At 35.4% G+C, this 23,149-nt stretch overlaps 4 protein-coding genes, 1 non-coding gene and 3 pseudogenes across 7 annotated transcripts; 2 read left to right on the top strand and 6 right to left on the bottom strand.

Moving 5' to 3' along the window:
• Positions 1–2,443: 2,443 nt before the first annotated feature.
• On the bottom strand, positions 2,444–3,171 carry LOC109127229 (putative B3 domain-containing protein REM4 pseudogene; annotated as a pseudogene).
• Positions 3,172–4,078: 907 nt separating this feature from the next.
• Positions 4,079–5,966, top strand: LOC104727641 (B3 domain-containing protein REM5-like; annotated as a pseudogene).
• A 271-nt stretch (positions 5,967–6,237) lies between these two features.
• LOC147933629 (B3 domain-containing protein REM7-like) lies at positions 6,238–7,746 on the top strand (annotated as a pseudogene). Its single transcript, XR_015572775.1, has 5 exons — positions 6,238–6,399; positions 6,492–6,795; positions 6,882–6,953; positions 7,052–7,176; positions 7,259–7,746. The product of XR_015572775.1 is annotated as a B3 domain-containing protein REM7-like (transcript).
• A 736-nt stretch (positions 7,747–8,482) lies between these two features.
• Positions 8,483–12,236, bottom strand: LOC104721675 (ubiquitin carboxyl-terminal hydrolase 18). Its single transcript, XM_010439712.3, has 11 exons — positions 11,795–12,236; positions 11,019–11,214; positions 10,830–10,918; positions 10,641–10,726; positions 10,379–10,541; positions 10,159–10,282; positions 9,922–10,079; positions 9,751–9,835; positions 9,449–9,661; positions 9,301–9,362; positions 8,483–9,140 (listed from the first exon to the last, which is right to left on the bottom strand). The coding sequence occupies exons 1-11, from the start codon at positions 12,016–12,018 to the stop codon at positions 8,621–8,623; spliced, it is 1,920 nt and encodes a 639-aa protein (XP_010438014.2). The 5' UTR covers positions 12,019–12,236; the 3' UTR covers positions 8,483–8,620.
• A 284-nt stretch (positions 12,237–12,520) lies between these two features.
• Positions 12,521–14,772, bottom strand: LOC104727640 (B3 domain-containing protein REM8-like). 2 transcript variants are annotated; one of them, XM_087473168.1, is made up of 7 exons: positions 14,555–14,772; positions 14,178–14,472; positions 13,976–14,100; positions 13,512–13,862; positions 13,188–13,430; positions 12,814–13,102; positions 12,521–12,714 (listed from the first exon to the last, which is right to left on the bottom strand). In XM_087473168.1, the coding sequence occupies exons 1-7, from the start codon at positions 14,627–14,629 to the stop codon at positions 12,680–12,682; spliced, it is 1,413 nt and encodes a 470-aa protein (XP_087329294.1). In that variant the 5' UTR covers positions 14,630–14,772; the 3' UTR covers positions 12,521–12,679. The 2 variants fall into 2 exon arrangements, with proteins under 2 accessions (XP_087329294.1, XP_010445033.2); XM_010446731.3 differs by having other exon boundaries at positions 12,709–13,102.
• Positions 14,773–16,008: 1,236 nt separating this feature from the next.
• LOC104727639 (B3 domain-containing protein REM8-like) lies at positions 16,009–18,621 on the bottom strand. The gene is made up of 10 exons (XM_087472275.1): positions 18,544–18,621; positions 18,169–18,463; positions 17,984–18,093; positions 17,541–17,897; positions 17,217–17,462; positions 16,814–17,132; positions 16,584–16,720; positions 16,392–16,486; positions 16,246–16,323; positions 16,009–16,150 (listed from the first exon to the last, which is right to left on the bottom strand). Exons 1-10 carry the CDS (start codon positions 18,619–18,621, stop codon positions 16,009–16,011), a joined length of 1,857 nt encoding a protein of 618 aa, XP_087328401.1.
• A 329-nt stretch (positions 18,622–18,950) lies between these two features.
• Positions 18,951–19,035, bottom strand: TRNAM-CAU (transfer RNA methionine (anticodon CAU)). The gene is given in 2 exon segments: positions 18,951–18,986; positions 18,998–19,035. It is a non-coding gene; the product is annotated as a tRNA-Met (tRNA).
• A 369-nt stretch (positions 19,036–19,404) lies between these two features.
• On the bottom strand, positions 19,405–20,938 carry LOC104721673 (small ribosomal subunit protein eS6z). Its single transcript, XM_087473167.1, has 5 exons — positions 20,820–20,938; positions 20,669–20,733; positions 20,259–20,425; positions 19,886–20,158; positions 19,405–19,807 (listed from the first exon to the last, which is right to left on the bottom strand). Exons 1-5 carry the CDS (start codon positions 20,823–20,825, stop codon positions 19,566–19,568), a joined length of 753 nt encoding a protein of 250 aa, XP_087329293.1. The 5' UTR covers positions 20,826–20,938; the 3' UTR covers positions 19,405–19,565.
• Positions 20,939–23,149: the final 2,211 nt, after the last annotated feature.

Genomic DNA, 23,149 nt, shown 5'->3' with positions numbered 1-23,149 from the left:
ATAGCACCAATTAATATTTCAAAATTAAATTCTAAATTCAAAACTAAATACTAAATCCCTCAAAACTATATTCTAAATGTGAAATTGAGAACCAAAACCTAAAAAAAAATCTAAAAATTAATTTTAAATATTTTAATGTGTTAAATAATACTATTTTTGGAAATTTATGGAATGTATGTGATAGTTGTCCATAAAACTTGTTTTTGTACTATTTAGGGTATTTTTCTATTTTAAATTTGAAAAAAATGACCAAAAAAAAGCAAAACATATGCCAAAAAAAAGCAAAAAAAAAGTTGAAAAAGAAATTATAAGCTTAGCTTTCAAACATGACGGTATAAATTAAAAATTATCTTTAACATACAACAAATGAATATATTATTGATTGTATAAATAAAAGAGACTATGTAGAAAATTATTATGTATAAGGCACAAATCATATATAGTTAATAATATTAATCTTATATTATAAAAACATTAAATAAATTCATATATTTTGGAGAATATTAAATATTTAATATAATTTAAGATTTGAAATCGAAAAATAAACCAAAGCTTTTGAAAGTATTGTTTCCAATGATTTATAATTACATATGTTAGATATATATTCAATTTATAATTAAAAAATAAAGTCGAAAATTAATAATTTACTATGAAATATAAATATTTACAATATATATAAATTTGCTTTCTTCGGTGGTTTTAGCACTTATGGACTATTTCATTATATCTGAGAAACTATTAAAATTATCATGCCACTATTTCATTAGAACTTTTGTTCTATGTCGAATATCATCAATTTTTTATGCCAGCAGACGTCCATCGTAGCAACACGCCAGCCCATAAACGGCTTGGCATATGTTCGTACAAGAACTTGACACCACAGGTCCGTGACATTGTGCTTGAATCCCCCCGATTCTGTTGAGGCGCAGTCTGGAACAAGCGAAACCTTTTTCCAGCTGGCTTCTTGTCGACCTCATCTGCATGACTGCATTTTCTACGTTAAATGGGCCGCTTGTGAATCGTAAGTCCCGGGCGAGAACGCTGTATAGAGTTACTTTTGAAGCCAACTTTTTCAGAGAGTTTAAATTGTTATTTCTTGGTTTAAAATATATATATATATATATATATATATATATATATATTAATCAATTAACAAACTACCTAATCATCATTATTTCATTTGGATTTAAAACTGAAAATAACATAATCCGTATTTTATTGGGGGAATGATCTTGCTGACTAAATGGAATCTTGTTAACCTGAAGACGGAATATCTTAATTAGCTCTGCTTCAACATGTCTGTGCTAGATGATGGTCAAATTAACGTACACAAGTACTACTATATATAATACTAGTCAAAATAACGTAATAATTTTTAACATTTACACCAAAAAATTAATAAAGTTAACGTAATATATTGTTTGTTTTAAATTAGAAAACCCAGGGGAGACGGTGATAGGTTTACTAAAACACAAGTACCCGAATAAATTTCCATATCTTATTATATAAACCTTAGTTTTCAAAATTAGTAATTCATATAATCGCGACATGTCTCAAATATATCAATAATATTTTGATATGTGTGAAAATAAAATTTATTTAATAATTATAAGAAAATTAAAAAATCCTAAAAATAAAAGGATTACAATTAATATTTTTGAAAGTATATAAAACCAAAAGTAATATATTATATCACTAATTCTAATAGGAAAGTTATATATTAAATTACTAATTTCAATAAGAAAATATGTACAATTAATAAGGAAAATATTTGCAATTTAATTACAATTATTATTTATTATAATCATATAATAAAAAGAAATTTTTACAGAAAAGTGATTAAACTATTGAAAGGTTTAATGTGTTAAAATTAGTGGTTAACATAATATAAGAAAAATAAGAAATTAATGTAATCTTCTTAAATTTTTAAATCGGTGAATGATTTGATAGCTTATTTAATATTATGTTGTTATATAAACCTTGGTTTTCAAAGTTAGTAACTAATGTGATCGCGACATGTGTAAATTTTAACAATTAAAGTTTTTGTCATGGGTTATACAAAAGCTTTATTTTAACTTATTTGTAAATTATAAGAAATTAAAAATTTAATAAATATAAAAAGATAGTTCATATATGTATATAAAAAATAATACTAATTCTAATTTTAAATTACTAATTCTATAAGAAAAATAATTAAGAGAATTATACAGTTAATTACTATAATACCATAATTAAATAAATTTTACTATCAATTATTAATCCTAAAAGAAAAAGGATTGTAGATATTCATTTTTACATAAACAAATAATTTTCTTATGATAACGTCTTTGAATTTTTGATTAACTTATGATTATGTTAGAATAAATTTATTTAAAATTTGTTGGACAAGTAGTAAAATTATTATATATGAAATTACAGAATATATTTAAGATATTGTTACTTTTTAAAATATGAAACAGAATTGAACTAAAAATTGTATTAAGGAGTCAAGTGAAGTGGTACACACCAAAGTATCTCTCAGAAGGCTTGAAGGTGTGACGTGCGCAAGAAGATAAGGCTCTTCCGATGAATATTCTTTTCCAGTTCTTGCTCTCTTCTTCGACGAAAGTTTCTTTGAATATAAATCCTCTTCTGATATCGAATTGTCATCATCACCATCATCATCTCCAACATCCACACTGTCGTCTTCATCATCATCAAAAGTGTGGTGCTCATCGTCAGAGCCAGAGGTAGAAGAAGAAGAGACTAAGTGTATCTGAGAGAAACTGCGTCCGAGGGGTGTGACGTGGAAGACCATGTCACCGTCGTGCCTGAAACTCAAAACGTCGTCGTCACGAACAGCGTGGAAGACGGAGAAATCTTTCCATCCGCCGGCGAATCTCCCGCCGTCCAATTCCACTTCCCAAGTTCTGTCCGAAGCGACCGAAGTCAGTTTCAGTTTCGTTGACAGAGTCTTTCCCTTGATGTGATTCGCAATAAACTGAGAAGGAATGATCTGCAACAACGAATTAAGAAAGACAAAACCAATTGATGGATTTGTAACAGATATACAGAGACAAGAGAAGGTGAGATTAGAGAGTGAGAGAGAGTACAGGATTGGAGTTTTGTCCAGACAGATCTACGACGAAGAAAGCTTTTTTTGTTTGAGGAGGAACTTAGTGGATCCGCCATTGTTGTTTTGAACAGCTTCTCTAAGAACTTTGATTCTTCGAATTCTTCGTCGCTGGCGTTATAGGGGTTTATTAGTTTGAAATTGGAATATAAACTCGGTTATTCAATGTCATTAACTCCTGATTTTAATGTCATTAACTAAGTTAATAGCAAAGATATTTCATATTTCTAGGCAAAACGCCTTAAATGGCAAAGTTTTTTTCCTTTTCTGATTTGATGGATGTAAGTCGTAGGACTGAAAGTATTTGTCAGGAAGAAAAGAAGAATAAAAACGTCAATCCAACGTAACCCGTTTTTTTTTTTTCAATGTATATTTAATAGTTTGATTTGATTGTTTTTTCAGCTGGGTTAAAACTTCATAATTGTTGTTTAAACGTATATCTACGCAACCGTTATCCACATAATTAACATTTAAAAATAATATATGAAAAATAGACTTATTTATGATCGCATTCAAAATTAATAGTAATATAATTCAGTTTATCTTAGACTGTTTAACAAATATCAACAAATAAGAAATTCAGTTTTATTCTTCGCAAAAGTTCAGATATTGGAAGAAAAAATGTTGTGTATTTATTACTACTATTTACTTATTCTTCACCTACTTCATTGTAAACATAATCGGCACAAAAATTAATAGAAACAACAATTTAACAGAGATGTATTTCGAACAAAAAAAACATGTAAGACTCTTTATTTTGAAATTTTGAAGAAAGAAAAAAATGTAGTAATAAATTGGGATTCCTCAAACAAAATCAACAATATGAAAGGAGTTTAAAAAAAATATATTCACCTTTTGCATTATTGGACCAAAATATGAAAGTAGAAGTAAAGCATTCTTAGAGAAGCCACTACCTGACAATCTCCCAAGAACAAAATTTTGGATTTTCTTTGGAAGTGGTCGGCAATGGAGAATCCTTCATCACTCTTCTCTCCAGAAAACGCACACTTCTTCCAGCCTCTTCTTCCTGGTTTCAAGAGCCACATCGTACGCAAATAATCTCTCTGTTTCTGTCTTTCTCAACATATGTAATGTAGTCTAGACTACTAGACTCAGTTCAGTTGTATCCGTTTGTTGCAGAAAATCCCTGTGAAGTTCTTCTCCAAGCACATCAAGGGAAAGCACGAGGGCAAGACTGTAAAATTGAGATCAGATTCTTGGCAGGGAACATGGAAAGTTAAGATGGAAGGCCATACGCTCACCAACGGTTGGAAAGAGTTCGTGGAGGCACATGATCTTCGAGTCGGTGATTTCGTCGTCTTTAAGCACGAAAGAGACATGTTGTTCCACGTCACTGCGTTTGAACCTAGTTGCTGTGAGGTCCAATACGCACAGTCTCTTAGCCACAACGAAATTGGTATAATAAAATCATTATTCAATGAACATTTTATCTAGTCTCTTTTTCTATTTTTGAACCGTTAGATTTCTGAACAGCAGGGGAATCTTCAAGAAAGGAGAAAGAAGTTGAGGAGAATGTGAAAACAGAATCTGATCTGTTTTCATCAGATCTCACATGTTTTAGCCAAACTGTGACGGCTTCAAACCTATCAAGAGACTTCTTGGTTAGTTAGTTAGTATATTACTATTAGGGTTTTATATGTATAAGCATGCGTGAGTGTATATATATATATATATATATAATCCCCAATGTTGAGGAATGACTGATGCAGGGTGTGCCCAGAGATTTCGCAAGGCGATACGGTTTAGACAAAGGAAGGCATGAAGTAGTTTTGATGAACGAAGAAGGGAAGTCTTGGGAATCAGAAGTAAAAAGTTACAAGTCTGGTCAGGTTTTTATCTTTGGAGGTTGGAAAAGTCTCTGCACCGAAAATAAATTAAAAGTTGGAGAGCCTTTCACATTTAAACTGCTCCACAACGCGGAAAGGCTTGTGTTTCTGCTCTGCAGCCGCACAGAGGCTGGACCAAACCGGTTTGTGAAGTTAACTCCTACACCTAACAGCCTTAAGCTTGGTAAACAGGTGAGTTTTGTGGGAACTAAATTCTATCTCGGGATTACTCAACGCAATATTGTTTATGTAATTTTGAATCTTTTGCAGCATTTACCTGTAAGTTTCATGAGAGTGAACATGCTCGATAAGCCAGGGAAGATAATCCTGGTGGACAAAGACAAAGTCGAGTGGTTGATGAAGCTTAAGGGTTATCGCAAAGGGAATAGAATGATGATGTATATTATCAGTGGTAATGGTTGGAAAAGTTTCTGGTGCAGCGAATGAAGTAGGCGCAGGTGAGTCTCTAACTTTGGAGTTGATCCGAGGAGGGACAAGTCCTTTGCTCAAGTTCGTCTCCAAGGTTAGTGTGAGCATCAAAATAGCTTGCAATCTTGTTCGTTTTGAACTATCTATAAGTTGGTGTTACTAAACAAATACTTGTATTCAGATGGACCAATCACCACCATCTGAAGCAGAGGCTCGGCCATACAAGAGAGCTCGAGTCCAAAGGTGGAGTCAGGAGAGTAGAAGACTGAAGCATGACGTGAGGCAGAAGATAGCAGAAGTAGGAGAACCTTCTCGTCGCACTCGGTCGTGTAACAAGTCTACTGGTGATCAAGGAAAGCTGCAGCACACGCAGTTTTGCTCTATCTTAGATCATGTCCCTAAGGTGAGACAGAGCATTGAAGAAACTTTAACTAGTATCAGACTGTTTCGGGCTAAACTCGAGACAAAGGAACAGAATCTGGAAGCTTTGTTACACGAAATCGAAAACTACTAAGTTGAAATACGGTTGTATGGAGCTTTAGTTTTTTCGACTTTGGAACAGAGGCTACAGCATTGAATTTTATATATAATGATATTCTGCATCAGCTAATGCGAAAGCCATAGTGTAATACTACTAGTTTGTTAGTCCAGATACTATAAAAGAAAGAAAAAGGAGGTATGCTGCCAAATCAGTAAACGAGGTGTTATAAAGCACTTACCACCAAAAAAGAACAAAAAGTAGTGCGAGTCAATTTAAATTAAAGAGAATAAAAGGAGTCACGCCCTCATTAAAACAGGTAAGCTGGAGCTCTCATTAATAAGAGGAGCCGTGCAAGGATTACCAAAAAGACACTCATCAACTTAGACTTGAGTCTAGGATCGGTTTTGGTTTTGTTTTTTTGGAAGCTCTTTTTTTCATAGATCCTTTGAACAATGGCGAATCCAGTTCTTGAATCTCCTACAAACCCTCATTTCTTCCAGCCTCTTCTTCCCGGCTTCGACTCCTACCTCGTACTCTGACTCTGACTCTGTCTCTCTTTTACGAGTATAGCTTATTATGATAAATGGTTTCGTTTTAAAAACTCTTTTGCATGTTGTTGCAGACCATCCCTGTGAAGTTTTTCTCGGTATACTTATTAGAAGGAAGAAACGAAGGAAAGACAGTGGAGCTAAGGTCCGACGCGTCTGAGATAAGTTGGAAAGTTGAGATGGAAGGTCGGAGACTCACCGTCGGCTGGAAAGAGTTCGCCACCGCACATGATCTCCGAGTCGGAGATGTTATCGTTTTCAGACACGATGGAGCTTTGGTGTTCCACGTCACTTGTTTTGGACCCAGTTGCTGTGAGATTCAATATGTACAATCTTGTGACCACGACGATAATCTTGATGATGATCAAGAAAACATCAGTAAGTTGTGCTCTGTTTTAATCTTCCCATGGAATTGGCCTTTTGGTTATGAAGAGTTAAAACGTTCTTCTTGTTGTGATATACAGGAAACTTGTCCATGAAGCAGAGTCTTAAAACAGAACCAGAGTCTTCACTAGACGAAGACAAAGATTACATGGGTGAGTCAATGTATAAATGAGTCTTGAACTCTTAACTTGTTTGTTGGTGTTTCAAGAACGTCTACAAGGTCTAACTTGTCGAAATTTTATGAAAACAGGAAAGCTTCCGAGAAAAAAACACGTGAAGAAGAGGATTCCTGAAGCAAAAGCAAAGTCTTTTTCATCAGACCCGTCTTGTTTCGTTGCACTTGTATCAGATTCGAACCTAAGAAACGATACAAGGGTTGGTACTTCAGATCTACTGTTGATTCCTTTTGAGAGCCCTAAAAGTTGTTAAATATGTTTTATGTTTTTTTACTTTGCAGTTTCTTCCAAAAAGGTTTTCCGGTAGTCTGACTGAAGGAAGTATCCAGATTGTTCTAATGGATGAAGGAATGGTTGAAGGAGTAAAGACATGGACGCTAGTTCTGAAGTTTAGAAACTCAAGTGGAACGTTTTACATGAGGGATGGCTGGAGAAGTTTCTGCTATGAAAATGAGCTTAAACCTGATGATACCGTCACGTTTAAACTAGAGAGCAAAACCAAGGAAACGCCTATTCTTCGTTTCTCCACTGCAGAACTTAAGAGTGTTTCCACTAAAGATTGCAACAAAAGAAAGAGAAACAAATCTGGTGACAGTAGTAGTCAAAAAGTTCCATCATCACCGTAGCGTAAGTTTATTGCCTTCCTTTGTGTGCAGCATCTTCCAGTGAACTTCATTAAGGTTAACGGAATGGAAAACCTAGAAAGGAAGAAGATGACTCTGTTGGACAAGCATGGAAAAGAGTGGCCAGTGAATTTAGTCATGGAAAAGGGAAATACACAGACGCGTTTGGGTTTAGGGTTAAAAGAATTTTTCAAGGCTAATGGCAAGGCAAATGAATATTTAGTGTTTGAGTTGGTTTGGGAAGACAAGACAACTCTTCCAATACTTCAACTCTGCTCCAATACCAAGACTTGCCCTGTTATAGTGAACTCGTAACCTAAGCAGTATGAATCCAATGTTTAGTTAGGTAAGAGTTAACTGTGTCTGTATTTGTCAGCAACATATTTCATCTACTTTAAGGGTCTTGAAAACAAGTAATAATAAGTTCTACATATCAGCCTTTAGTACCATGAGTCAAGTAATGTAACCTGCAGTACTATTGTAAGGTAAAATTCAGAAGTTTTCTGCATAACAATATTTATTTAAGTTCTATATATCATCCATTGCATCAAGCCATCAACCCGTACGACCTCCCTACAAAATTCAAAAGTCAATACGGATGGTGATGAATGATTCTTGTTGTCAATTTGTCATATATCATCATCTTTAATAGTTGCATGGCTGTCAAGCTGTGTCAATAGCTTCTACCCGATGGGTTGAAGAAAGTCCTCTTATTGAGCTCTCATAATTAAAAGGGAGCCATGAATGACAAAAGCTTCACCATAAATTTAAGAAGGTATGACTTGATTGATTCTTCGTTTGCTTTGTGGGAGAAACAGAGTAGAGTGGCTAGTTAATCTAGTGGAACACGATGCAAATGGAAGGATGCAAACAATTTGGCAATTCACCAGTAACAACATTTAAATTCTATGTATAATCACCCTTTAAAACCATATTTAAGTCATTGTGTAATAGTATCTGCATCACTATTGTAAGCTACAAGCAAGCTCTGTTGATTTTCAAATGTTGTAACATTCTACATCATTGAGCGTCCATCATCTCGGTATCCATATCTCTCACCGGAGGCTTGGATTTTGTACAGACCAATGGAGTTGAAGTTGTAGGGTCTGAACAAAAATCGACAGCCTGATAATTTACCTCTGGCGGATCTTTGTTCCCATTTGCTACATCCTCTCGATGATCTGGTGCATAGTCATCATCAGTTGAAGGGTTGGACTCGGAATCCAATGTATCACCAACCCTTTCAACCTCACTACAACATTCAGAGGTCACTACTGATGGTGATGATGATGATAATGGTGACGGTGACGGTGATGGTGATGTTGATGATGATGGTGACGATGCTGATGATGATAGTGATGATGACGATGATTCTTGTTCGCACTCAGGGTCTTCAATGGTTGCATGGATGCTGCTTCTGTTTTCAGTAGCTCCTACCATCGAACTCTCAACTAACTCTTCTAGGCAAGATTCTATGTCTGTATTCCTCTCGTCTTGAACTTCTGATCTGAGACATAATGATGAACACCGAGCTTGAATCCTACATGACATCAGAAAAACATAAGAAACTCACTAGCTCAACATCCTCTGTCTCCTTTTATATACATCATATTCAAACAATTTACTCAACTCATAATGGTGAAATAAACAGCCTCAATCTTGTGGTTATAGATTAAATTTACAGGAGGAGAAAAGCTTACCTGCTGTAGAGGAGCATATAAGCTCTTTGAGAAAGGACATCTTCTAATTCAACACTTTCTATCTGTGAGTATTTTTGATCAGGGTTAGATAGAAGATCCCTCAAAATTTCATGCTAACAAGAAGAGAGGAAAGTAAGCTGAGTGTTACCTCAGAATCATCTATTCTATACCAGTTTCCGCAAAAATCCTTAATGTAGCATATGTAATGGCCGAAGAATGATGCATTCAGCATATCTAAATGGACAATCACTGCATAGAGTTTATAAACATCTGATCCTTCTCCACCTTCACTCATGTAAGGATTAAGATCCAATGTCTCGGGAAAACTTATTCTTTTGTTCAGTTTCCCGTATCTTCCTCCCTGTACATAATATAATTTCACACATGTAATTACTATACACAACTGTTCCCACACAAATTTAGCAAGAGGTAGGGGAATGCCACACATACCTGATATCTTTTCAAGGCAATGGTTAGAATATTTGGAGGGAGCCGAATCGTAAGACGCTTACATGCCTTAACATAGTCACTACACCTGTTAAGAAACATAGTCGGTTTGTCAACTAATCAAGAAACACACTGCTTAAGAAACATAGCTTCATTTGGATTTAATTAAAATACCTATCACATTTGTACATATTATCTCCTTGAAGCCACTCTTCGGCTGTAAATTGATCAAGACATTCCTCCAAAGACATTGCACCCCCATGCATCTCAACAATTAGATCCATCATATTCTCATACTGTTCGGAAACATGATTGCAAACAGTACACTGAACCTGGAAAGTTGAAAAAGCAGAAAATCAGGAAAAAAGCTTAACAGATAGAGGAGGCACTATTGAGATCAGGAAATATCACCTGCGATTGGAGCAGACCTCCAAATATATACTGAATAAGTGTTGTTTCTTGAGAACGAGGAGGCACTATTTTTTCTCCACCAAATTCGTCAAGGCAAACAGACTGCATCATATCAATCGCATACCTGAAAGTATGTGAATTGTCTAAATCCATCAGTTGGGAGATTCACAGCCTAAACACCACTAGGAATTTGCTATTTTCATGAGTAAGAGATACTGACCTCATGAACTCATGAGCATCCTCCTGCCTTCCATACCCAAGAGTTCCACCAATATTAGTTAACCGTGAAATAATGTTCATTGGTGAAAAAGGGAACCGACTTTGACACGCTCTCTCAACATGGGTTTGAAATTCACAGAAGAAGCACCAGTCGTTGCGCATACCTGTTAAACAAAGCATAGTATCAAAGCTAAAGCGCATACAGAAAACTAAACGAAAGAGTTTGAAGCATTAAATGCAAAATGAGAAGAAAGAAGTTTTACATTCTCTCTTGTGGCCTTTCTCCAGCAGATATGCAACAAGAGGACGTGTCCAGGAAAGGCATTGTAGAATAACATTGGCAAAACAACTGAAAGAGAATAAAGTAATTTATCTTGAACGGAGAAAAAAACAAACTCAACTCATCTCAACTGATGCTTGAAAGCTACATTGAAAAACATTTGAACACAAACCTGTTTCCACAATTCATGAGCCCACAGGGAGCCAATTCTGGATTGTCCCAGTTAAAATATCTAACAAATTCTTCATATGGGAAAAGAACCTGAAGAAAGTTGCAAAACAAAAATAAAACTCAGAATTCCACAATGACTCCATCAAGAGATTGTAAACAGGAGCTGAGAGAAAAAAAGAGGACGCATTACTTCTCTAAGCTTAAGGATACTCTTGCTTCTCCCCTGATCAGGAACCACCGCAATATCAGAAGCAGATCTATTCCCAAACGGAGAAGCTCTGAACCTTAGGCCATTCTTTGCAGATGAGGTTAAGGTAGTAATTCCATCATCCCTCCACTTTCTTTGATGACCCGAGCTCCAGTCTGACCTTTGGCACTCTGCTGAGCTGATAAACAAAGAGAGCATACAGAAAAAGGAGCTCAACTAAACCAACTTATAAACACAATTGATCCAAGATAAATATAAACTATCTGAGCTCATATCAGTTCCCAAAAGAAGTATCTAACAACAACTTCCAAACCCATGATTCTTTTATTGAAAAGGTCAATACTTTGAAAAAACTACATATCCGAAATGCACTAAAGCCAACTTAAAAACACAAAGTGATCCAAGATAATCCAAACTATCTGAGCTCATATAAGTTAAGTTCCCAAAAGAAGTATCTAAGCAACAACTTCCAAACCCATGATTCTTCTATTGAAAAGGTCAAGACTTTGAAAGAAATACATATCCCAAATGCACTAAATTAACTTAAAACCACAAAGTGATCCAATATAATCCAAACTATCTGAGCTCATATAAGCTAAATTCACAAAATTATCTCTAAGCAACAACTTCTCCAAGCCCATAAAAAACTCGAGACTTTGAAAAGAATTACATATCACAAGCTCACAGAAAACATTAATAGCCCCAACACTAAAGCGATATTTCAATTCCCAATAAAGAGACTGAATTTGAGGGCATACCAGTGTCGAACGGATTTGCAGCGGGAGCACTTCTCGGTAGGAAATGACTCAGTATCCACCGGTATGAATTCCCTGTCGAAACCTCCGGCGGCGGCGGCTCCGATGTCGAAGTACCTAGCAGCGGTGTTTCTGAGAAAGTAAAAAACACCAACGGCGAGGAAAAATAGAGTGGCAATGAGGCGAGTGACGACAGAAAGATCCACCGGAAAACCAACCTCATGCATCTAATTTGCTTGTCGGAATCATCGATCTCTTCTTTCTTCTCGCTTCTTCTGTATCTTTTATATATTTCAAGAATTCACTATTCTTCTCTTTTTTTTTTTTTTTTTTTTTTTTTTTTTTTTTTTTTGTCTTTTCTTGTGTTACCGCTTCATTGATTTTGTTACTTAGTAGAGAAGACAGTGTTAGATGAGTCTGTGTTTTATGTTGGGTTTGGACCTTCTCCAATCCAAATTTAAAGATTGGCCCTTTATGCTTTCTTTTTTTGTTTTCCTTTTTTCAACTATGATTTTTTCTTTTGTCCTTGTTAAATATTTCCTTTTTTGGCTGGAATTAGGATACTAAAAATCGTATGAAAGATGTTGACAAAAAAAGTGATACAATTCTTTGCTTCTAAAAGCCATATTTAAAGAAACCGAAGCAGTGGCACTGGCCAGTGATATAGATAAGAAAAGAAACAATTAACCATTAGAAGTTGTCGGTTGATAAATTTTATCAAATCAAAATACTAGTCCGCCCTTATGAATTTAACCCGTTGCATCAGAACGAAAAAGAGGAATATAAAATAACTCCAACTTGAACAATTACATAGAATAAAACAGAGGTTACAAGAAGTCTTCAGTTTCACATTTTTAAGCTTCATTATTTATTAGTTGAAGATCTTGTCTAATTGTCTAGTTCCCATTTGTCTTCTCCTCTCTCTGTGCCATATTCCATATTGTTAGAAAATTGAGTAAAGTCAAAAAATCAAAACTACAAGATTGATGTAAGAATAACGTATCGGATAAGAAATCTCATACCCAATTTGTTGATATCCTGCAATGAATCTTGTAGTTTCTGTTCCATTGTCTCGAGCTCTGTCAGAAAACGTCTGATACTAGTTAAGGTATCTACAACGCTCTCTTTCACCTTTTCCACCTGATCTTTGACAGAGCAAGGTTGCGTTTTCTGTACGTTTCCTTGATTACCACTGGATTTGTTAGATTCTCGAGATGGTTCTCCCTTGTCTGTTTCCTGCCCCCCATTTTGGATTTGGACTCGAGCTTTCTTGCGGATCCCATCCTCTGCTTCGAATGTTGGTTTCTCCATCTGAATAACAAGTCGTTATTTTGATTAACTTCAACTTAGCAAAACCTAAAACGTGGATCACAAGCCATTTGACGTTCTGACTGACCTTGGAACATAACTTGAGAAAAGGACTTGTCCCTCCTCTGATCAACTCCAAATTCATTGAATCCCCTGCGCCTACTTCATTTGCGGCACAGAAACCTTTCCAATCATGACGACCATAAATATTCATCGCTCCTCTACTATCAACTTTAAGCTTCATCGACCACTCAACTTTGTCTTTGTCCACCAGAATTATCTTCTCCGACATGTTGAGCATATTGGCTCTACTAAAACATTTCCCTAGATACTGCAGAAGATTCCAAAATTTAAAACAAAAAAAGAAAGAATGCGTTGAATAAACCTGAGATAGAGGTTCCCAAAAACTCACCTGTTTACCATTCTCAAGGCTGTATTTTGTAGGAGTTAACGTCACAAACCGGTTTTCTCCGGTTAGGTCATCGTCTGCAGACCGAATCTTCTTCTTCCTATCCACCTTTGAGCAGCTGCAGAGCTGTAACACAGGCGAGCTCGCATTTTGCAGGAGTTTAAATGTGCAAGAATCTCCGACTTTTAATTTATTTTCGCAGCAGAGACTTTTCCAACCTCCATAAATGAAAACCTGACCAGACGTATTACTCTTTACTTTTGATTTCCATGATTTCCCTTCTTGGTTCATCAAAACTATCTCATGCATTCCTTTGTCTAAACCGTTTCGTTTTGCGAAATCTTTGGGCAGAGTCTGCATCAGTCATCAAATTGCATTGGACTTATACATACACACACACACACACATTTCTGACCTATAAATAAAAACATAATAGCAACAAAGAAGAAGCCGCTAATCTGACTAACCACTTGATCTATTGATATGTTGGAACGCGTCACGGTTTGGCTAAAACAATTGAGATCTGATGACGATCGATCAGATTCTTTTTGCACATGTTCCTCAACTTCTTTCTCGGGTCTTGGAGATATTTCTGAATTAGAAAATTGAAAACGTTTTAAGAAATAGCAAAGAGTCTCAATAAATGTAAATTCATAGATTCAATCATACCAATATCATCACTCTCTTCGCCTTCTTCATGGCTGCTAGACTGTGAGTATTGGATCTTACAACAGTGAGGGCCTAAAGCAATGACATGGAACAACATGTCTCCTTCGTGTCTGAAGACAACGAAGTCACCGATCCGAAGATCATGTGCCTCCACGAATTCTTTCCAACCTTCGGTGAGTATATTGTCATCCATCTTCACTTCCCATGTTCTCTCCGACGCATCTGATCTCAACTTCACAGTATTGCCCTCGTGTTTTGCTTCGATGTGCTCGGTAAAGAACTTCACAGGAATTTTCTGCAACAGAGAAACAGAACCATTAGACTATATGTTCATGCATGCAGATTGAGAGAAAGACAAAGATAGAGAGTTTGCGTACGAGGTGGCTCTGGAATCCGTTAAGAAGAGGCTGGAAGAAGTGTTGGTTAGTTGGAGTTGGAGATGCATTCGCCATTCTGATCAGTGATCACTTCAACCAAGCGTAAGGTTTTCTCAGACTCAATTTAACAAAATACAAAAGAGATTATTGTCTGTCTATATAGTCAAACACCCTTTCACCCTTGAAAAGACAATTACTTTCCAAATTTCAAAGTTTTATAGATTAAATATATTTCCTCTACTTCTAAAATACACACAATGACACAAATCAAGAAGATGATGAAATTTCTGTTTTACCCTTTATATATACACTAAAACTTTTTTCTTTGTAATTAATAAGTTCAGATAATAGAGATAAAAGGGATATAATCTTAAAATTTGCATTGGAAACATAAAGTGACACTCTTTTTGTAACAAAAACAAAAATGTCAAAAATTTATAGATATACTCCTCTTTTTAATATAATAATGACTCTTTAGAATTTTCACACATATTAATAAACAATTAATGAGTTATAACAACATCAACCATTTACTCAAACTGACACACAAAACAATTTCCTATAACTATTAACCAATAATAATTATTTAAATTTAATTATTCTTAATTAATGATTTTCTAAAAATATTCAAATTCTTTCAAGCTTCAATTTTTCTTTTAGAATTTTTACATAAACCAAAAGAAAAAACAATTAATAAGTTATTTATAATTAATACTAAGTTTTAACTTTGACTACTACAACTAAATCCAAAATGCTAAACATTGGCAACAAAGATTTGAAGACACTCAGTTTCTTTGGATACCAAGATCAAATAACCAAACAACTGTTGTTCTTGCCTAAACTGCTATTACTGATAACCTCAGCTTCTTCTACCATATTTTAGAATTTTTACATAAGCTAAAAGAAAAATAATTAATAAGTTATAATTGTATTATTTAATTACCATAACTATGTACAATAATAAAAAATATATATGTATATATATATGGTAGTTTCAAAATGTCGAAGTACTTTGACCAGTTTCTGAAACTATGCCGCTAGTAGGGGACAGAGTCAGAAATATCCACCACAACCAACCTCATACATCTACAATTGGCTACGTGTATATCCCTTTTACTTGTATCACCGCTACATTGATTTCGTTACATTTAGAAAAAGGCAAGTGTTCTATGTTGGGTTTGGGCCTTCTACAATGCAAATTAATCATTGGACCTTCTTTATGCTTCTTTTGTGGGCTTTTATCAACTACGTTATTTTGTCCTTATCTTGCAATATTTCCTTCTTTTTTTTTTTTAAACACAAAATAAACAATAGAAGTAAAAAATCAAGCTTCTCCATGACCAATGATGATGATTGATGACTAATCTCCATCTCCATCTAACACATTCACCGCGAAGCAACTCACCGGTTTTGTTTCTCACTGTTTATTTTGCAGGACTAGCGGCGGCTTGGGCTCACTTCGACATCATCATCCTCTTCCTTGAACCGGGACTCTCGTCGCTGATGATGGAATCTTTCTTATTGGTTCCATAGTACTCCTTAACCGTTGATTCTATTGTTTCCAACAACCGATCACCAGACTCTCTTACTTTGTCCCTGGAAGAATGTTTAAAGATACACAAACCATCATCAAACACACTTTGGGTTTTTCGTTTGAAAATACAGGTTTTGAAAGCAAAAAAATTACTTACTCCCCAAGGCCATTGATTCCTAGGAGTTCCTCTTTGGTTCTCGGAATTTGTCTGCTTATCTGCAGAAGCGTTGAATTCCTGCCACCACAAACAAGATTAAGTGCAGAACTTAGAAGATGGCAAGTGGAATGGCCTTTCGGACTTACATGAATATATGATATGTCATGACACCATCAGGGGCTTCTTTGACAAGATCTGAACGAAGCTTCCTCAAGGCTATAAATATGTTGTTGGAAAGATTCTAGAAAGAAAGATCAACGAACCAACATCAGCTATTTAGAATGGTTGATTAATGTCAACAAGAAAAGAAGAGAATGAACTACTACAAAGTGATGTACCAAATCTTTTGGAGGACCATATTCTGTTGGAAGTACTGGAAGAGTACTTTGCTTCTCAGATGTTGGCTGACCTTTAACTGAGGTTTCCCCGGGTTTACTTGAAGATGATGTTTTATTCCCATTGTCTTCTCCTCTCTCTGTGCCATCATAAAAACTTGTAAGGAAACTGAGTAGGCCTAAAATTAAAAGTAAAATTGTCTTAAAACATATCAAACTAGAAATCATCATACCTAGGTTGTTGATTTCCTGCAATGAAATTTCTAGCTTCTGCTCCGTTGTCTCGAGTTCTGCCATAAACATTTTTACACTAGTTAAAGCATCAACAACGCTCTGCTTCACCTTAGCCACCTGATTTGAGACAGAGCAAGCTTGCGTATGCTGCAAGTTTTCTGGATTACCACTGGATTTGTGAGATGCTCGAGAGGGTTCTCCTAATTCCTCAGCTGCCTTCTCTCTCATCTCAACATTCGGTTCAGTCTCCTGGCTCCATCTTTTGACTCGAGCTCTCTTGCGTTTCCGAGCCTCTGCTTCAACTGGTGGTTGTTCCATCTGTAAACAAGTCGTTATTTGATTAACTTCAACTTAGTAAAACCTAAAACGTGGAATGCAAGCTACTTTGACATTCTTACTAACCTTTGAGACGAACTTGAGCAAAGGAATTTTCCCTCCTTGAATCAACTCCAAAGTTAGAGACTCCCCTGCACCTATTTCATTGGCGGCACAGAAACTTTTCCAACCATTGCCACTAATAATATACATCAAACGAGTACTTTTGTCAACATTAAGCTTCATCGGCCATTCAGCTCTGTTTTTGTCCACCAGAATTATCTTCCCCGGATTGATGAGTCTGTTCTTTCTCGTGAAACTTACCGGTAGATGCTGCAACATATTCAGAATTAAGAGAAAAAAGAAAGCAATGCATTGAAAAGACCCAAGATTAAGGTTTCGAAAAGTCACCTGTTTACCAAGGTGAAGGCTGTTTCGTGTAAGAGTTAACTTCACAAACCGGTTTCCTCCAGTTTTGCCATCGATGCAACCTTCCGCGGACTGGACAATCCTCTCCGACATTATACGGCTGCAGAGCTTAAACACAGGCGTTTCCGCCGTGTTTGGGAGCAGTCTAAATGTGCATGTATCTCCAACTTCTAGTTTATTTGCATTGCAAAAACTTGTCCAACCTCGAACAATGGAAAGCCTACAACCACCCCAGCTCTTTACTACTGATTCCCATGACTTCCCTTCGTTGTTCATCAAAACTATCTCTTGCCTTTCTTTGTCTAAACCGTATCGCCTTGCGAAATTTATTGGGACACACTGCATCAGTCATCAATTTCAAATGGAGGATTAAATTCATGAAAATGAAACATAAAAACAACAACAAAACTGCTAATCTTGCTAACCACTGTATCTCTTGATAGGTTTGAATCTGTCACAGATAGGCTAAAACAGTTGAAATCAGATTCTGTTTTCACATTCTCCTCAACATGCTTCTCAGATCTCGAAGATATTTCTGAATAAGAAAATGAAACGTTTCAAAGAATAGAAAAGAGTCGCAATAAATGTAAATGCACATTTTGAACCATACCAGTTTCGTTAATCTCTTCGTCTTCTTCATGGCAGTGAGGCTGTGCATATTGAATCTCACAGCAACTAGATCCTAAAGCAGTGACATGGAACAACATGTCTCCTTCGTGTCTAAATACAACGAAGTCACCAACTCGAAGGTCATGCGCCTCGACGAACTGTTTCCAACCGTCAGTAAGTCTATGGCCTTCCATCTTCACTTTCCATGTTTTCTCTGACGCATCTGATACCAAATTTACACTTCTTCCCTCATGTTTCCCGACGATGTGCTCGGAGAAAAACTTCACAGGAATGTTCTGCAACAGAGAAACAGAACTGCACTGAGACTATATGTTCATAAAGATTGGGAGATAGGTAGAAAGAAAGATAGCTTTACCAGGTGGTTCTGAAAACCGGGAATAAGAGGCTGTAAGAAGTGTGATTTTGTTGGAGACAAACGTGAAACATTTGCCATTTCTAATCACTTCAACAAACCCAAAAGAGAGATTGTTGTCTATCTCTTCAGACCTATCCCCTTCTCTTCTTTTGCGTTTCCTTTTCTATTTCATTTCACTTTACTTCACTTCACTTGGTTGACAATAAATGAAGTGAGAAGACTTAAATCTCTTCCAAATTTCAAGATACATTGTAAAACCCACACAAAGAAAAAGCCTAACTAAAGTCAATTTTAATCGTTTTTTATACTTTCAAAGTCGTTAAATCTCATTATTAAGCAAAAAGGTGTGTGCGACGTAAGTAAAATTCCTTTGCGGATAGTTTAAAAGGATAAAGGAAAACAAGAAATGGGGTGAGAGAGGCTCGAACTCTCGACCTCAGGATCACTCAGTAGCTATGAGACCTACGCGCTAGCCAACTGCGCCACCACCCCTTTGATGTTTACTCTAGTGTATTGCTCATATAAATCTTTCTTTCTCTTTAGACTGAACAAGAATTAAACATCGTCGAAGTTCTCTTTTAAAGGGAAAACTTGAGTTACAAACCCAGACAATGATAGCAATTCAGCAACGACACTACAGCAAGATCTCCATAAACGGTGCTTGCATTCTCTCAGCTTCAAGAGTAGCAACTCCATCCACTACTATTCCATTAATTCCTTTGTCCTCCATACAAAATATCAAATATAGCTATCGCCAATTCTTGTGTTTATGTCTGATTGATAGATTACGAGGCAATTAATTGAGAACTAAATTGAGTAATGCCTTGATCAAAAAACAGGTAAAGGGAAACAACAACAAAATTGAGTTTAAAATGGTCTTCAACTAAAAGCATGAATCAAGAAACACGAGCCCAAAGTGATGGAACAACAGTATGAACTCGAACTAACTTTTAGATTCCAAAGAGAAAAAGAAGAGAACAAAACTAGAAATGTGAAATGTTTGATTTGATTCTCAAGCTTTTTTAAGCAGTAACAGAGGGCTTGGCGGCAGCAGAAGAGAGTCTAGACCTCTTCTTTGCCAAACTCTCACTCCTCCTGTCACGCTGTTCCTTCAACCTTGAGGCAAGAAGCTTCTGGTACTCAGCAGCATCAGAATTAGCCTTGGCAATCTTCTTCTTCTTGTCAGCGATTCTGGCTCTCTTCCTTTGAAGAGTCAACGGAGTCACAAGCCTCTGGATCTTAGGGGCTTTGCTCACTTCCTTGCCTGTCAAAAAAAACACAAATTTTCAGAAACCATTCTATATCAATGAGATTGATTTTTTGAGTGTGTTTTGTCTCTCACCCTTCTTGTTGGTGAACTTGCGGCGGTAAGTGTTGACGTAGGTCCTCACATCATCTTCCTTCTTGAGGTTAAACAATTTACGGATCTTTGAGGCTCTCTTAGGTCCCCTCATCCTTGGCTTCTCGGTATCAGTAAGCCCGGGAAGATCGTTGTCACCCTTCTTCACAATGACAAGGTTAAGAACAGAGAGGTCAGGGCTCACAATGCAACCACGAACAGACTTCCTTCTCCTCTCACCAGTCCTCCTTCCATGTCCCCTGAAGCATGGAGTACCTACCACCAAGCCATTACAAAACAATGTAAATCCACATCCACACAAACACAATATAGAAGTAGTAAACATGTATAAGAAGATGCAAGTTGGATTAATTACCTCGGTGAAGCAAAAGACGAACACGTCCTGGAGTCAAAACTCCCTGCTTCATTGGGAAACCTTGCTTATCACAACCACCCATGATCTTGAAGACGTAACCCTTGAACTCCTCGCCCAACGCATCTCCACTGACTTCTTGGGAGAGTCTCTTGTCGAAAAAGGCACGTCTGCATCAACATAAGCCAACCTCAATACTATAGACTATAAGCTAGACATGTCTCTGAGCAGATACAAAGCTTTAACTCGAAGACCACGAAAATTTATAGAGCAATTCGCTACATTTTTATGTATCCTAGGAGCTACCAATTTCACAGTGATATATACAAACATTAATCAACAGATCTAGAGAACCTATCACCAAAATCTACAAAAATGAGTAAAGATGAAGAAGAGAAGAGCAAAAATCTTACAGTTTCTGGTCATCGTCGATCTCGAGCTTCTTCTGGCAACCAGTGGTTGGATTTGCAATGTTGAACTACAACACAGAAACATAAAAAGGATAAGCAAACGAGAGACGATAAACGAAGTAGGAAAATGGAGGCTCTGTTCGCCGTCACATACCTTCATCTTCTCAGGCGCTTAGGGTTTCTGAGGTAGCGAGAGTAGCAAATTTATACGGAGAAGGAAGGTTTATTTGGTTTATTTTTATGGGCCGTTTTCCCACTTATGGGCCGTTTGGCCCATTTATCTCTCTCTCTTTTTTTCTTTTTAGTTTGATGAAATAATAAAATCAAAAAAAAAAAAAACCATGGTGTATATGTATACTTTTATATACCGTGTAGGAGTATTTTTACTTACATAATTTTGAGTTCAAAGTATTTTATTGTTGACAAAAAAAAAAAATTGTAAAAAAAAAAATTAATATTTTGCATTGCTAGGATACGTCTAAAAAAATTAAGATTAACTTAATATATTCAACACATAGACCAAAAAAAATGTGTATCTCAATTTTGTTTTGGTTTTGAATATTTTATCTTATTAGTCCGCCCTAATAATAGAATTTTGTAGCTAAAAAGTGTGAACAAAAAAGAAGAAAAAGAAATAGAACTTTAATAAATTGTATGATTGATTAATTAATCCGTTACATCCGAACGAAAGAGAGGAAAATATAAATATAACTACATATTGAACAAAAATTCTTCTAAACCCAAAACAGAGGTTACAAAAATGACTTTATTTTCATACTTGAGTCACGATGATGTTTTATGGCTACTGTCTTCTCCTCTCTGTGTGCCAACGGCTTTGTTAAACGACGTCTATGATTCAGCAATTTTTATATGAGACATAATGTTTTAGTTTCGTTTCATTTTGATGGACAAAAATAAATCACGTAAAAAGAAAGAGTTGAACACGTTCCAAGATTTGAAAATAAAAAACAAAATCATCAACTGAAAAATTATACTCTTGCTGAAATCCTTCAAACATCCCTCGTTGATATATCTGACCACTTGGATATGTCCTGGTCATCCTGACACACTACGCCTAACAAATTATAATTAAGGTTTGGTTATACCATATGCTGTATCTTGTGTCATTAATTAAAGTATCATCCTTTAGCTCATTGATATATTAGTTACTTCTTCCTCATTGATCTCTGGTGTCACTTCTTCGTTTGCCTAACATCACCCAAACCAACCAAGAAGCTTAATACCGAACTGTTTTATGCAATTAGGTTTGCTATTAATATATACTACGATGTCGGTCCGTGCGTTACCGCACGGGAAAGTCAAAACTTGAAATGATTAACATTGTTTTTTTTCTACATTTCTAGTAAAAAATTTATGGTAATTCTTTAACTGCATAATATAAAAGTTATAAATAATGACTAAGATGAATCAACCAAATTAGTTAAATAAAATATTTATTGTATATATAAAAATGAAAAATCGATTTAGCGACAATAAGATAATAATGTTAATGATATATAAATCTAGGTTTACTGAATCATACTCAGATAATCAATTTTGAAAGATATTCACATAAAACAATTAAATTATTATTTTATCAAAATTTCTTAAAAATAATAAAAAAATCAGGAAGAAAAAGTTCATAGATGCAAATGCAACCAACCAAATTGACTAAAAAGATAAATCTATGAAAAATCTTAATTAATTACCTAAATTAATACTTGGAAGAGATAATAAATAAGAGTTAGATGGAAAACGACACCAAACAAAAGTTAGATAAATGAATCAATAAATAAAACAATCAATTTTTTTTTCACAAAGATGAGTGAATCAATGTTGATTAATAAATTGAAAGAAAATAATACTCAGAATTTTAAATTTGGAGATGTTAAACAATACTCAAAGAACAAAAAATCTTTTCAAAGTCCATAAATATATATATATATATATATATATAAACAAAGAGTTGTGAAACAAAATATGCGAAAAGTAACAAATTTGAACATTGAAAGCTGGGAGCACGACGAAAAAACACATTTGTTGGATCAAAAATTGCAACTTTTAAAATTATTAACAAATCTAAACAGTTAGAGGAGATAATAAAAACAATCTCATCCGTTATTTTTAAATTGATCTCTAAAAGTGAGTTTGCTGCAATATATAAATATATAAATCTATGAAAAAATAGAAATCACAATCAATTACTTAGATTAATACTTGGAAGAGATAATCGATGTATGTCTAAATGGAAAACGACACCAAACAAAACTTAGATGAATGAATCAATAAAGAAAACAATCCAAATTTTAACGAAGATGAGTGAATCATGTTGATTAATAAATTGAAAGAAAATAATACTCATATGTTGTTCCGCCGTATCTAACAGTAATAATAATCTAACTAAAAAAATTAACAGGTTTGGTGAAGAAACACTAACTGGTCATTCGCAACAAAAATATAAAATTACCTTGAATTAGAGATTTT

This window comes from Camelina sativa, chromosome 11, assembly GCF_030686135.1.
Source record: "Camelina sativa cultivar CO46 ecotype springtype chromosome 11, ASM3068613v1".
In the NCBI taxonomy this organism is placed as follows: domain Eukaryota; kingdom Viridiplantae; phylum Streptophyta; class Magnoliopsida; order Brassicales; family Brassicaceae; genus Camelina; species Camelina sativa.
This window is presented reverse-complemented; position numbering and strand designations above follow the sequence as displayed.

Coding starts and splice junctions, on each gene's coding strand:
- LOC104721675 (XM_010439712.3), bottom strand. CDS start 12,018: ATGCATGAGGTTGGTTTTCCGGTGGATCTTTCTGTCGTCACTCGCCTC. Junction 10,727..10,829: donor CTCATGAATTGTGGAAACAG/GTTTGTGTTCAA, acceptor ATTCTCTTTCAG/TTGTTTTGCCAATGTTATTC. Junction 10,080..10,158: donor GAGGTCTGCTCCAATCGCAG/GTGATATTTCCT, acceptor TCAACTTTCCAG/GTTCAGTGTACTGTTTGCAA.
- LOC104727640 (XM_010446731.3), bottom strand. CDS start 14,629: ATGGCGAATGCATCTCCAACTCCAACTAACCAACACTTCTTCCAGCCT. Junction 14,473..14,554: donor ACGGATTCCAGAGCCACCTC/GTACGCAAACTC, acceptor TCTCTGTTGCAG/AAAATTCCTGTGAAGTTCTT. Junction 13,431..13,511: donor GCCTTGAGAATGGTAAACAG/GTGAGTTTTTGG, acceptor AATCTTCTGCAG/TATCTAGGGAAATGTTTTAG.
- LOC104727639 (XM_087472275.1), bottom strand. CDS start 18,621: ATGGCAAATGTTTCACGTTTGTCTCCAACAAAATCACACTTCTTACAG. Junction 18,464..18,543: donor CCGGTTTTCAGAACCACCTG/GTAAAGCTATCT, acceptor TCTCTGTTGCAG/AACATTCCTGTGAAGTTTTT. Junction 17,133..17,216: donor TGCTCAAGTTCGTCTCAAAG/GTTAGTAAGAAT, acceptor ACTTGTTTACAG/ATGGAACAACCACCAGTTGA.
- LOC104721673 (XM_087473167.1), bottom strand. Junction 20,159..20,258: donor TCGTCTTTTGCTTCACCGAG/GTAATTAATCCA, acceptor GCTTGGTGGTAG/GTACTCCATGCTTCAGGGGA. Junction 19,808..19,885: donor CAAGTTCACCAACAAGAAGG/GTGAGAGACAAA, acceptor TTTTTTTGACAG/GCAAGGAAGTGAGCAAAGCC.